Source organism: Galeopterus variegatus, unplaced genomic scaffold, assembly GCF_000696425.1.
Source record: "Galeopterus variegatus unplaced genomic scaffold, G_variegatus-3.0.2 Scaffold5094, whole genome shotgun sequence".
NCBI classification, from domain to species: Eukaryota; Metazoa; Chordata; class Mammalia; order Dermoptera; family Cynocephalidae; genus Galeopterus; species Galeopterus variegatus.
This window is the reverse complement of record NW_007731205.1, coordinates 158,938-172,110: the sequence shown is the minus strand read 5'-3', so window position 1 is coordinate 172,110 and position 13,173 is coordinate 158,938. Positions and strand designations below refer to the sequence as shown.

At 40.1% G+C, this 13,173-nt stretch overlaps 1 protein-coding gene across 1 annotated transcript; it reads left to right on the top strand.

Annotated features, from left to right (window-relative positions):
• Positions 1–1,393: 1,393 nt before the first annotated feature.
• Positions 1,394–4,614, top strand: DEC1 (deleted in esophageal cancer 1; the record flags this gene model as incomplete). Its single annotated transcript, XM_008588899.1, has 2 exons — positions 1,394–1,441; positions 4,518–4,614. Coding segments are annotated over exons 1-2 (145 nt in total), but the record flags the coding sequence as incomplete, so codon positions are not given.
• Positions 4,615–13,173: the final 8,559 nt, after the last annotated feature.

The following is a 13,173-nucleotide window of genomic DNA, read 5'->3' as shown; positions in this document are numbered from 1 at the left end:
TTCAGGGGTGGAGTTAGAGTATGTTTGTTCTATCCAGAGGACACAGACTCATGGAGAATGATAAAGCACAAGGAAGCTTCAGTCTTCAATGTCATCTCCTAGAGCCCACCTGAAACCCAACAGTGGAGAAAATGGAGGATTCTTAGTCAAAATAAGGCATTAAGGATTACTTATTTCTTTTCATTCCGTTCAGGGTTTGGCCTGGCAGTTCAAACTGAGTGCATGGGGGTGCAGATGGAGACGTCAGATAGCCTATGGATTCTTTGTTTTCTGACCAGAGGGGAGACAGCTCTTCAAGAGAAAGTCCCAACAGGTACAACGACAGTAGCACTGGCCCGGTTTGTGTCTCCCATTGCCTTGGCTGTCCCCTCAACCCTCCTCATAGGGCCTCTCTATGGAACCAACTGGATATAGTCTGATTCTCATCAGGAGTAGCCAGATAAATGGTGGCTAGACAGCAGGCGCTCAGCGAATTGTTACAGGGACCCCTACTAATCTTCAGTTAGAAATCAGATAAGAGCAACACATATTCTCTGTGCAAGAAGCAGAGTAAGAAAACCATATCTCTAGACAAATAATGTTGGTTAGTGCTTCTGTTGTTATAATTATTTCCCTTCATATAAGATCTTATTCAATGTTTGAATGTTTATAGTGACTTTGAATGGCAAATATAATAGATATGGTGAAAATACTCCTCTTGGAGAAGAGAAAATGGAGCATTACAAAGGCAAAGTGAACCCTTCAAGGTCCACTGTTATTTAATGCAAAGTTCGGGATTTAAACCTATTTTGAAATATGGACAAAGTCTTGGAGCCTTTTCATTTTATTGGGCCCATGGGTTTTATCCAGTTACATTGTTATCTAACTCATTTATTCATTTCTTCAGCAAATATTAATTGAGTGCCTGCCATGTTTCAAGCAATATTCTAGGCACTTGGGTTATGTCACAGAACAAGATGGACAGAAATATCTACCCTTACAGCCAGATAGAGAATTTCTATTCAGTGTGCTTATTGTCTGGGGAAAGAGGCATGGACAATAATTCTAGTTTAAATACTATATAAAGGGTACTGAATAATCTGGAAGAAAGAGAACAGGGTAAAAGGGATCAGAAGTATTAGGTAGAAAGACAATTAAAAATTTAAATAGGGGGCCGGCCCGGTGGCGCGCTGCTACAGTGCGCCGCTTGGGAGTGCCGCGGCGCTCCCGCCGAGGGTTCGGATCCCACATGCAGACTGGCCGCTCACTGGCTGAGCAAGGTGCAGGCGCAATGCCGAGGGTTGCGATCCCGTTGCTGGTCCAGGTCCGGTGCGGGCGCGACACTGAGGTTGCGATCCGTTGCCGGTCATGAAAAAAGACAAAAAGGAAAAAAAAAAATTTAAATAGGATGACTATGGTAGGTCTCATTGAAAAAGTGAATTTGAGCTTGAAGGAGGCTCAGGTGAGGGTCATCTGGGTAAGAGCTTTCCAGGCAGAGGACAAAGCAAGGAAAGACACTCTAAGGAGCCTGGCATGGCTGGAGCATGTGAATGAGGGGGAGAGTAGCAGAACTTGGGGTTAGCAAGATAATGGGGCCAAATCATGTGGGGCCATGCAGGTCACTGCAATGACTTTTACTTTGCAAGAACCACAGAACCACTACTGAGTTTTGAGCACAGCAGTGGCATAATCTAATTGATTTTTTTCCATGATTCCATCGGCTGCTGGGTTGAGATTAGGTTGAATGGGGAAAGGGTAGATGCAAGAAATTCAAAGAAAGCATACGGCAGAGACCATGAAATATGTTCATAAAGATTTCAAGTGTGTTGACATTTCCTATTCTCTTTTTGCAATGATGTGATCATCATGTGACTGACTTTTCCCCAAAAACAATGTCACCTCTTCCTGGCCTGATCCTACAACCTGAAGTATGATCTTCTAAACTCTGCCCTTTAGCAATCAGTGAGAGACCATGCTGAGGATGGAACCCTGTAAAATGAAAGGAACTGGGTTCTCAATGACAATGTGGAGCACGGACACTTCCTCCCATGACAACCACACTGGGGTGTGAGTTGAATGTATTTGGAAACTATGGAAAGAACAAAAGAACATTATGAAAAATGTCCCATCCTGCTCTATTTCTTTCAGCTTTGTTACTAGTGATTGTTGAGATTCACTTCCTGTTTTGATTTTCCAAAGCAAGAAAAGCAGTGGACAGATTGAATACATCTCTTATCTCTGTCCCCTCAGCAGCTGCTCAAAACTGCGCCTATGCACCATCACTCTCTTTAACATCACAGCGCTGTTGTGCCAGATGCAGGAATAAGACAACACCAGAACAACAATAATAATTAAAATTAAAACAAATACTTTTGTTTTATTCCTAAAAATAATATTGAATTTTTGGCAAAGTTTCCTTAAACACTTCTGCATTTTTATTATTTGATTGAATTCTTTTTACAGCAGATTATCATTCACTGTACCAATCCATTAAAATTATCAAAACTCCACACCACTACCAAATATATATCTTTTTATCCTCTATCAATTTTGTAATGTTTTATCAAATATCTGTTATTAGAAAATTCCCAAAGGCAGAAACTTAATCGGCCTAATGATAGACAGGAGGGGAAGATTTTGCAGAGAAACTAGCATAATTCTCCCAGATAGCCCTTGAATATAGGAAAGGGGAAATGAGGATTGATTACTTAATATGTACCAGGTACTGCACTGGAAACATTATTTAGAATATCTCATTAATCTCTTTAGCATCACTCCCAGCTGGCTGGTGGTGAAGGTGGCAGGGTTCAGTGCTGACCAATGGCTGAATAGACTAGAAGAGGTGACATGACTATCACCATGCTGCACTACAGTAAGAGTGTCTCCTGTCATGTAGACAGAGGGTGTCACCAGCAACCCTCACATCACTGAGGATGCTACTGCTTTCTTATCCCAGAGAGGCCAGAAGTGAAGGGACACCGCAAGACCGACTCAAACCAATCGGGACAAGCACAACAGCATAGTGGTTTAGGAAACCAACTTTGGATTTAGCCAGAACTGGATGTAGACCCTGGTTTTGTCCCCTTCTAGAGGTGGTCCTTGACAATGTAACTTAATCTCTCATACTTTCTAAGTTCTTAATATCAATAATGGCTATAAAATACTTATCACAATACTGTGGCTTACAGTAAATTCTCAAATAGTAACCACTGTGGTTATTCTAGTGACACTGAAAGATCTCCTGGTTCAGAAGGTAGCATCCCCCGAGCATTGCTCGGCCCATTTACAGATCTGTAAAGTGCCCCATTAACCTACAACCTGTACACCTGCTGGATGCTCTCAGCGGGCAGTAACTGTGAGTCCTCCTTGAAGATCAGAACCAAGCTAGGTCAGGAGGGTTCTTCAGGGGTTCAGACAAGAAGCAAAGGATGATTCCTGAAGGTGGGGAGGGAACCATCCTGGCTATCTCCTCTCCTGTCTTTGCTTTTCTCCTTCTTCGTAAGTGGGGGCCCTGTGGGTGGGAGGGAGCAGAATCCTTGTCCACACTCCACACGCTCCATCCCCTCCTGCCACAGGCAGGGAAGGACAGATGGTAGGACAGGTGCCTGAGAACTAGGGAGTAAGACTAGAAGGCAGCAGAGAATATAACCGACAATGCTCAGTTATTCAGTTATCTGTTCTCGGTAGTCGGATGAGTTTGCTCTCAGAGGCAATGCAAAAACAAAAACCAAAAAACACGGTTTTTCACCTTCATCTCTGTAAGCTCCTTACTGTGCAACGGTCAGAAAGCACTTTCCCTGAAGATCTTGAAGATCTTATTTATCAGCCTCTCTCACAGGGAACAGTGTGGTTTCCGTTGGATCTGCTAGGTAGTTTGTGGAAGGAAAAGGGAGATTAATAAATTATAAGCATGCACTTTGTGTCACGCACTAATGTGTATCTTACATTATTGTATTTCATTAAATCTTTACAAAATGTAGCTATACACTTTTTAGAAGTACAGAAAATACTTTTAGAAAAGTTACATAGCTAGAAAGTATCAGAACCAAGAATCTACCAAGGTTTGTCTACTTTAGTTTCTTAACCACTCTCATCTCTCTATGACATTCCAGAATTAATAAGGCAGTGGCCTGCGATCCTACACTGTAGAGGGGACTATTGGGTGCTTGCTGTCAAAACCCCTGAGCAAGGCCCCACATCCAGGGGAGCTGATGTCCGGCCTCAGATCAGAGTGTGCAGGAGGAGCAAGCTCACATCTGTTATTCTTTAGCATGCATCGCTGACATTCTTTCAGGGAGTCTGGATGGAGCTGGTGTTCTTCCCTGTGCGTGACCTTAGGACAGCCAGTGGCCAGCAAGAGAGAAACACACCGAAGTTCCTGGGGAGGCTCAGAATGACTGTAGTCTTTCCCAGAATTGCTCCTCCTGCCCAGCCTAGAATGGAAGGAATGAGATGAGAAGTGGGGCCAGAGAAACATCATAGACAGACAGCTTCTTTTGTCTCTATTATCTTGGGGCTTTCACTGATGCCTCCTGCAGGGAGGGAGGTCTGTAAAGTGGCAGGCAGGACTCTGCCACAATGGGGAAAATGATTTTTCTATATGTCTTGTTAGATCCAAAACTGCAGAGGGTCTTGGTAATACACTTTGCTTCATAATAGTGTTTTAAAATATGTCATCATTTCATCCTATGAGGAAGATATGATTATTCATATCTTACAGAGGAAAAGAGACAAATCTAAGGTCCAGAGATGCTTCACTGTGAGTTCCCTAAAGATTTCACACTAAAACCCAAGTCTCCTGATTCCTGGGCCAGTGGCCTTTCCAATACGAGATCTTAGGCATGGCAATAAGGGAGATCTAGAAATTTTCATTCTTTGATGCTTGGACAAGGGCTTGGAGCATGCATGGGCTTTGACCTAAGTGGAGAGTCAATTCTAGTCTATTTTAAAGGATTTGAAATGATTCCCAGTTTATTAGCCTCCTTTCAATGTGTTCTAAGATGTGGATAAACATTCCAACCTTGCTTACCTCAAATGCAGGATCCAAACAAAAGATTATGTGTGTTGATGCTTTGGGGACATGGAAATCTGTACATGTACAGGCAGCATAGTGCACTAACTAAATCTTCAGAGGTCAGTAGTTTACAGTATTGGCCATTCACAATTTAGTTATAAACTCAGACATTTAAAAAGGCTTCTGAAGATAGAAATATACTTTTTCAAAAGCTACAGACCCCAAACAATAGTGCTTTATTGCCTAAGACAAGCCATAACCCGTGGACCATCACAAGGGCTTGCAGAATGGAAGCCCAGTGAATATTTGTAGATTGAATTTAATGAATGAAGTCACTCCTGGCTCTCCTGCGGGGTCTCATGAAATCTTATTAAACACACTTTATTTAGCAAGCTTGGTTATTTGCTTTCTTTTTTCCTTCATCTCCCAGCAGATTAAATATAAGTGACTTGGAAAAGGAAGAGGAGTTGTCAGAAACAGTGAAAATATCAATAGAAGACTTGACAGCTTAAGAATAGAGGAGGAAAAAAATAACAACAAAGCAGACAAAAACTTATTTCCCCCACAATGCAACATTGGGTTGCTGAACAAATGAAAATCTAAATTAGTTAGGAACCTCTATTTAACTCATCAGAGACATGCACAGACTATTCTAGAGAGGCTTTCATCTACGGAGTTTACTGAAAAGTGTGTTGACACTTTAGAGGGGGTTAAGCATCAGTTATTCATTTATTAGAAAGGCCTCTTTCTATGAGAGAGTACAGATAAGTTTCCTCTGAGCATGTGGCTTGGCTTCCCTGTAGAGTATGTGCATAACTTGGAGCTGTGGAAGACCGTGACCTAGAAGAGCTACGTCTCCTTGGCAAACCCATGTATATTGTCTCTCTGACATGCTTTCTACCTGTATACTATTTTATATAGTCTGATGAATTTGTATTCAGATAAAATGCAAAAAGCACTCTTCCGTTTTCATCTCTGCGAGCTTTGTTATGGTGCAGTTGTCAGAAAACACTTGCCCTGAAGATTTCCTTTATCATCACCTGTTAACAGCAAATGGACTGGGTCTGTCACCATCTATTCTGGTTCAAGATCTTGTCTTACATCCTCTATCTCTTTTGTGGCAAACAAAATACAAAAACAAAAACAAATCAGTAAATAGATGAGTGAAAATAAAGGAAGATACATTGATTTATACATAAAGATACATGTATAGATAGACAGACACAGATATGGATACAGGTACATAGATATAGATTGAAAGTAATGGTTGTTGGTGATGAAAGATGAGCAAATTGTCTGGAAAATGCAAAAGATAAAAAGAGGTGCTGTGGGCCGGCCCGGTGGCGCACTGCTACAGTGCGCCGCTTGGGAGTGTGGCGGCGCTCCCGCCGAGGGTTCGGATCCCACATACAGACCGGCCGCTCACTGGCTGAGCAAGGGGCAGGCACAACACCGAGGGTTGCGATCCCGTTGCCGGTCACGAAAAAAGACAAAAAGGAAAAAAAAAAAAAAGAGGTGCTGTTTCCATGCTAAGTTCATCCTGATTCCTAAGTCACTTACAACAAACATGTATTAATTATTAATTAATTAATACAGTTAACCTGTATTAATTGGTTGGTCATTGTTTATCTGGAAAACTCTAGATTGGGTAAGACATGTGTGACTCTAGCCTTTCCCTGGATGAATGGATAAATTACACTCAAATGGATCATAAGGGGCCATAGTAGATTTATTGTGCTAAGTCATGAGGGTTTCTTAGAGTGTTAATCACAAGAAATGATGTTTAATAATGTCAGTGATAGACATAATAATGGAATAATAATGTCAAAAGTGGAAATAGTAATGGCAATAACAGATAAGAGTTACCTTTTGCTGAACATTTGGTGTGTGTCTGAATGAACTCTGAATACTTGACCAGCACTCTCACAATAAATCCTGATGAGAACACATTGAGACAGAAGTCCTTAACTGCACATTATTGGTCAGAAAACTGAGGATAGGATCAAGGAAGTTAACTCAAAACTTCAATTCACACAGCTAGTAAGTGGCAAGACTGGGATCTGACCCTAGGTCTGCCTGTCTTCAAAATCCACGTCCCCCTCTTCTCCCTCCTCCTCTCCTTATCCCCCTCATCGTCCCCCTCCCCCCATCCTTTTCCTCCTTCTTTCTCACCTCTTTTCATTCTTTAAGACTAGTTAACTCCATAGATGTCTTCTTTGATCCATTATTCCTGATAGCCTTTTAGGAGTAAAAGGACTCAAAATATCAACCCAAGTTTTTGAGTGACTATCTTTTACAAGGTGCTATGGCACAAAAACTTGCAGTTTACAAAAAGAAAGAGGAATAGGGCACATATTTCGTAAGTGCTTATGATGAATCGGGTTCTATACATTTTGTTTTATCACCTCTTCTAATTTTCTCAACCACAGTGTGCATATTATCCCCATCTTACAAGTGAAGGGACTGAGGCTGAGAAAGTTTAAGGAAGATGTTTGTCTAGAATCACGTATCCAGTAGAAACTCTGACTTGGCTAAGTATTCACCAATTCAGGCCAGGTCTCTAGCTGGGCCAAGACATACACAGAAAAGAACAGTGACCTGAGTCATCAGAATATCAGGGCATGGAGAGCCCTGTGCCAAGGTGCACATCTAGCCTTCAATGTAGTGTTGTTGAAGACATTCTTATACAGCATGTGGGAGGTATGAAATCTGAAGGAAAATTTGATGATAGTAATCAAACATATAAAGTTGTGTATCTGCCGACTGAACAGTTACATTTCTATAAATAACAAACAGGACAGATGCTAAAATCTCATATAGACAGTGATTATGTGTGTTTCAAAAAAATTATATGTGTGTTTTAAAAATAAGAGTTAAAAAATAGTAGCAAAAAGTAAAAATGTAAAAATCATAAATAATATAGAAAATTAATAAAATATTGTTATGTCCGTACAGTGGAATAGAAGGCAGCTGTTAAAATGATGACTTATGTCCATATTTATTGACATTAATAGATGTCTAATATACAGTCCAGTTGAAAAGTATTTCAAAAGCTATGTATTAGATACTGAAAAAATTCTTATCTCTGGAATAAAGACATACAAACACATACCCTGGGAAAAAATGTGCATAAAACCCTCAACTTTAATTGTGTTTGGCTTTTGTAGTGGGACAAAGGATAATCTTTATTTCCTTCAAATTTTTCTGAATTTTCTGAATTTCATTTTGCAACAATAAAAAACTAACATTTATTAAGTGCTTACAATGTGAAAAAATAACATTTACATTCCTTTCACTATCACAATAATCTCCATTTTAAAATTACACAATTTGAAGCTTAGAGAGGCTGATAATTTTCCCAAGAAAGTGGTAGAGCTAAGATTTAAGTACATTTTCTGTTTCTGCAAAACTATACTCCTACTTACTGTTCGTTACGACAATAAATATATGATAATTTTGATGTTAAAAAGCAGTACAATTAAACAATAATAAAAACAATTATAAATTTTGCTTTCTAGGAAATGCAAAATTATCTGTACGTTCTACACAACATATTAAATTGTGTTTCAACTACTTCATGGTTTTAAGGCACAGCTATTCTTTACTTTCAGGTTCCTCTATTTTTAAAATTTCTGATACCATGTCTTTTAACAGATACTTAAAATAGATATTTTCTAACATTTCTTCCACTTCTAGAAAGATTGCTTCACAAGAATTAGGATGTCATGGGAACCTTATTTAAAAAGGCAGAGTATGTGGTTTTGGTGGTGGTATGGTTGTTTGTTTTTGTAGAGGGAAGCCTGAATTGCCAAGTGTCAAAACTCAGGAGGTTTAATTGCAATTTGACCTCCAGGCTGCAGCTTTCAAATGTGTTTGGCACTTTTTAAAATATAGTGCTGTTCTGAGTCCCCACAATCCTGTGGGCTGCCCTGTTGTGATACTTATCATGGCTACTAAAGCAGCTTGGCTATTTGTCTAAATGTTAGACTCATTAGACTGTCTTGTTAACTGTTGTGTCCTCAGAACTTATGCACTCAGCTTCATGAGTCAGTTTGTTCATAGGGTCAAAAAGCCCTCAAAATGCTAATGTTGGATGCAAAGTACCACCCCTCTCTTGGCACCCCATAAAGCTAGTTAAAAATGTAGGTGGTTTCTACACTTTGTAGGGAAAGATGCAATCTGTCTCTTGGATGAGGGTCTTGGGTACATCTTTGCTGCCTTCAAGATGTAGGTAAATTTTCACTTAATAGTCTAAGGAAAGTTTAGAACCAAGGTAGTAATAGAAAGGGTTTGTTTTCAGCCTAGAACACAAGGCTCTCCAGCAAACGACCTTCAATGTAAATAGAATACATCCTTCAGGGATGATGACAATGTTAATTGACTTTAATTTTTTCATTCTTCTGGTGGGATCAAGAGATTACAGGCTGAGGCCTTAGACTCATAGAGAGGTGACTTGAGAAAACGAACTCCTTTTCATGACACATTAAAAAAGGGAATAAACCAGCTACTAGGCAGAACATGACCACAGGGGATATCCTGTGAAGAGAAATGCTGTGTACTCAAGGAGAGAGATATTTGGTATCCAGCTTTGGGTTTTCTTTTTCAGCATTATCATTCCCTTTTCTCATGCTCTAGCCTTAGTGAAGTTTGATAAAGTTGAGTGCTTTGTTTCAGCTGTGCTTAAGGGAAAAAGGCAAAATGGCTCTTTCCACACTTGAGGGTAAAGAGAGAGCTGCAGCATCAGAGCAACACAGTGGCAAAATGGCCAGAGATGATGGAGGAGAAGCTGGTGCATTGACCTGGAAGGAGAGATGAGGAACCCAACTGAGATAAATTTGTGGAACACATAATCACTTCCTAGGGATTCTCAGAAATTTCTGGGAAACAGACAACAGACAAGTCTTCCTGTATACACAATATTGGGGCTTGGATTGTGTTATTTGAATATGAAAAGGACAACAATGGCCCCAAGAAGAATGGAGAGTTTGGGGACACTTGACTTACTTTTGGTTTAGGTAATTTAAGTTTCCTATAGGATAAAGAGAAAGGGAAAGATAATTGTCAAACAACTCATAACCACAATTCACTAAATTAGTTGTTATTCCCAAATCACTATAGCTTTACAACAATGACTTGACTTGATTTTATGTTCCCAAACATACAGCAACTAAAATGTCTCTGAAATAGGTTTTCTGAATCCTGATCTTATGACTATTTCATCAAAGCACAGTGGAGCTCCAGCTTAGAAAAATCAAAACCATGATCAGAGAACTGTCCGTGCAAACCAGGTCCAGCCCTTGCATCTCCAGTGTAACTGAACAATTTTCATGCATTTTTAAGAACAAATTGCAAACTGACATCCCAAGGAGACATTTCAACACATCATCTATTTGGAAACAATGGCTGGAACTGTCAGGTAGGAGAATGTTTTAGACACATGTGATGGGATAGGCCAGCTGTAGGAATAAGTCTCTTGGAGTGATACGGATAAATCTAAGATGTGCAGAAACAGGGGCAAAGGAACATGCCTACTCAGAGTCTTCCCCCATGAACATACTTGATTACTCAGTGAACTCCTCATCCCCTCAAAGAATTGTTGTCTGTGGCAAAGCAAGGATATGAATGGGAAAAGAAAGTAATTGATGGTCCACCTGATAGGATTTCCAGAGCAGAAGCTAAGACCTCTAAGTACTGAGTCTGCCTCCTTGACATCTTTCCCTGCCACCCCCTCCTTGACTGATGCAACTCCAGTGGCCAACAGAGTCCCCCTCAGGGAAAGCCATTTCCTCTCCCCAACGTGTCTGCTGACCATCATCACCTCCGGGTGTCCAGTCTCAGGTGTACTGTCCCATCAGTGTGTGATCTGAGATGGTGTCTCCAATGTCCTAAGCAATTAAGGGAGATCACACAGATTAAAGGCTTTGAGAGGAGAGGCAAAGCTGAGGCAAGGAGAATCCTTTCCAGGAGAAAAAAGTAATCATTTCTCAAGACATAATCTGACCTGAGTAGTTAATGTCATTTGCATCTTGCATGAATTCTGTTAATGTGGCTCAGTCAACTTGACATTTTCTTATGTTTTATTGATTTAATTCTTTGAAATAAAACAATGGCTATTCATATGACTGTTGTGTACAGACTAAATAAAAGTGACTTTTAATGTGTATGACTATCTACTCAGTTTACAAACACAACTGAAAGATATGTATGAAAGTTTGAATTTTATATCAAAGTTACTCATACTTTTGGTGTTTTTATCTATTTAGAAGGATAGAAATGTTCACTTTTTATTACCATTCTTATTTGACGTAGAACAGAAATGAGGATTAGATTAGCTAAGGGTTTGGAATGGGGCAAAATAGAGGGTGTTATGGTTGGATGAGATGGAGACAGTGTTTTGTGGTGAAAAACATATTGGTAACAAGTAACAGATACATTTGGCCACTGTGCTAGGCTTGGAGAGACAATGACTAGAAAAATATGCCCTTTGTCCCCAGGGACATCAGAGTATCAGTGTAGAGACCTGTCAGAAGTGGAAAATCACAGTGGAGTAATACAATGGTAAGTGCTACAAGGGGAGATGAACGAGGGGCTGGAGGAGCCCTGTGAAGCCCACCCTTTCCATCTGGGGAAAATGTGATACGCCAAACAAGGCTCCACATGGACTGTGAAGACAGGAAGAGTTTTGTATTCACTCTAAGTAGTTATTTATTCAGGTGCGGCTAGGACACAGAATATGTGGGTGAGGTGAGTGTGATGAGGTGGCTGCTGAGAGATAAAGCTCAACAGTCAAGGATGAGATTCTGGAGGACCTTGTGTTCTAGGGAATTTGAAGTTTATTCTGTGGCAATGGAGAGCCATCAATGATTAGTTGAGATTTATTTATTTGCACATTCATTCATCAGATATTTATCATGCATCTAGTACTTTTCATTTAACAAATATTTATTCCAGTGCAGAAGGATTCCTGCGAGTTGGGTGAGGCAAGAGCAGAAGTAGGCTGGTACAGGAATCCAGGAAGAAAACATGGTGGTGGCCTGGATTGCAGTGGAAGCAGTGGGAAAGGCAAGAAATGATAGGGAGACCCATCAAGATTTAATGATCAGTTGGAAGTGGTGGGAAAAAACAGATGAGGAGTCCAGAATGACTTCACATTTTTAGTTTGAGCACCTGAAAGGATGGGGTTGCCATTAGCTGAATCCCATACGGAAGACTATGGGAGCAAAGTGGGGAACAGGTTCTGGGGGATCAGTTTTGATGTGTACAATTTGAAATATTGATTGGATATCAAAGCACAAAAAATACACTGACATATATTTGGTGACTGGTTAGTATGAGAATCTGAACCCTTTGCCTTGGTGTTACAAGGAAGCACTCTAACTAATTGAGCTAACTGGCCAGCCAACAAATTGTCATTTATCAAAGTCAATGTTCTTGGGAGAGGTGTGGTTTGGACACATGAATTTGGGAGTTTTTAGTCTATGGAAGGTATTTAAAAGTAGAAGAATAGATGAAAACACTGAGGTTGTAACGTTAGACACTGTTAGGCACTGGACATTCAGTGGTGAGGAAAATAAACCAAATTTTTGCTCTTGAAGAACTCACAGTAAAACGAAGTAAATAAATAGAACAATGCTATAAATATGATGAATAAAACTGTATTAGACTGATTTTTCAATGCAGAGTAGAGAACAAAGTGGGAGGAAAGACTGGGAGTGGTTTGGTTGTTGAACAGGTTACTTTGCAGTTCTCAGGGACATCTTGTCTTGAGTTTGGTGTTGGCAGTGGGAATAGAGAAAAGATTTGGGACATATTAGGAAGGCTTGATCTGTAGAACTGAGTAATAGTTAAAGTTCACCAAAATACATGAAAACAGTTTTGGTCCTTAAAGAAAAGGTCAGCAGGGTGAGGTTGCAACTTGTAGGATTGACCTCATTCGTTTTTATAGCTGAGTAGTATTCCATTGTGTAGATATACCACATTTTCCGTATCCACTCATCCGATGATGGACATTTGGGTTGATTCCAGCTCTTGGCTATTGTGAAGAGTGCTGCAATGAACATTGGGAAACAGGTATACCTTCGACTTGATGATTTCCATTCCTTTGGGTATATTCCCAGTAGTGGAAAAAAAAATAAAGCTGGAGGTATTACTCTACCTGACTTTAAACTATACTACAAAGC